This window comes from Empidonax traillii, unplaced genomic scaffold (genome assembly GCF_003031625.1).
Source record: "Empidonax traillii isolate 1590-97213 ecotype Southwest subspecies unplaced genomic scaffold, ASM303162v1 scaffold2299:size32575, whole genome shotgun sequence".
Lineage (NCBI taxonomy): Eukaryota > Metazoa > Chordata > Aves > Passeriformes > Tyrannidae > Empidonax > Empidonax traillii.
In genome coordinates, this window is record NW_020957492.1 from 12,789 (window position 1) to 14,439 (window position 1,651).

At 54.0% G+C, this 1,651-nt stretch overlaps 1 protein-coding gene across 1 annotated transcript in view; it reads left to right on the forward strand.

The window, feature by feature from the left end:
* Positions 1–1,158: 1,158 nt before the first annotated feature.
* The window catches only part of LOC114071808 (long-chain fatty acid transport protein 1-like), a gene marked incomplete at its 3' end in the record, with an annotated part of 18,535 nt that continues 18,042 nt past the window's right edge, over positions 1,159–1,651 (forward strand). The window contains exon 1 of the mRNA XM_027909669.1: positions 1,159–1,174. Within this exon, the coding sequence (XP_027765470.1) occupies positions 1,159–1,174 (16 nt within the window). The remainder of the gene's footprint in view (positions 1,175–1,651) is intronic.

Genomic DNA, 1,651 nt, shown 5'->3' on the forward strand with positions numbered 1-1,651 from the left:
TTTAGGCCCCCCCAAACGAGGATGTGCCTTTAATTCCCGAGGATTCCCAAGGATTTGAGGCTCTGGTCGTTTCCCTCACCCCCCTGAGCTCCCAGGGAGGGGAACCCCCCCAAAATTCCACAGTTTCCAGGTCTCCTAAAACGAGGATGTGCCTTTATTCCCGAGGATTCCCAAGGATTTGAGGCTCTGATTGTTTCTCTCAACTCCCCCCGAGCTCATTGGGGATCCCCCCCAGAATTCCACAGTTTCCAGGTCTCTAAAATGTGAATGTGCCTTTATTCCCAATAATTCCCGAGGATTCCCAAGGATTTGGGGCTCTGGCTGTTTCCCTCACCCCACCCTGAGCTCACAGGGAGGGGAATCCCCCCCAAAATTCCACAGTTTCCAGGTCTCCTAAAACGAGGATGTGCCTTTATTCCCGAGGATTCCCAAGGATTTGAGGCTCTGGCCGTTTCCCTCACCCCACCCTGAGCTCCCAGAGAGGGGAATCCCCCCCAAAAATTCCATCTCCCGGGATTCCCTCCCCCCCACCTTCCAGCGCCCTCAATTCCTCGGTTTTCAACCCCAAACCTCCCGCTCTTCCCGAGGGCTTTGCCAGCTCCTTTGAGGAGCCGTTTCCTCCTCCGGGAATAACCCCCCGGCCAAAAAAAAAACCCAAAAAAAACTCCCGGGAGAAAGAATAAAAACCCTTCTGGAGCTCCGGGAGCCCCTGAAAGGCTCTTCTGTTCCGGGCTCGGCTCCCTCTGACCCTCGGCCAGCAAATAAAAAAAAAACCCTCAACCCCAAAACAACAACAACAACAACAACAACAGCAACAACAACCTTTCCCTTCCTTTCCCTTCCTTTCCCTCCCCCCCTTCCCGCTTGGAATTGCTCCCGGAGCTCGGCGGGGACTCCTCGCTGCTCCCCGACGACCTTTCCAGCCCTCCCGGGATTGGAGGGAGGGTTTGGGTTTTTTTTATTTTTTCCAAGCCCCGATTGCCCAAGAATTCCCCGATTTCAGGGGGGGCAGGAATCGGGATCTCCACCCCTACCCCCACCCCCTTCCCAACCTCCCCCCTCTGTTGGGCTCGGGGCGGGGGTTTAATTTTTAAGCCTATTTTTAAGGTCTGTTTTTAAGGCTATTTTTAAGCCGAGTCTATTTTTGAAGAGGGGCCGATGGATGGCCAAGCGGGTCGGGGCAGCTCCAGAAAACTGGAATAATTCCGGGAATTACGTGGAAAACACACCCCACCCCCCAAAAAAAAAAAACCAAAAAAACCCTCCCAAAAAACCGCTTCTTGTTGCGCTCCCGGGACCCGAAACCTCCCCCCCCCCGCCCCGGGGAGGCACCGCTTGATGAGCCCGGGAATTGTTAATGGTTATTAATTACCGCTGGAATTAGGGGCGGGATGGGATTCCAGAGGATGAGTCATGGGGAGGGGGTGGCGGATGTCCCGGTTTTTGGGGGAAAGGAGGAGGTTTTTGGGTGAAAGGAGGAGGGTTTTGGGTGAAAGGAGGAGGTTTTTGGGTGAAAGGAGGAGGTTTTTGGGTGAAAGGAGGAGGTTTTTGGGGGAAAGGGGGAGGTTTTTGGGTGAAAGGAGGAGGTTTTGGGGTTGAAGGAAACATTTCTGGGTGAAAGGAGGAGGTTTTTGGGTGAAAGGTGGAAGTT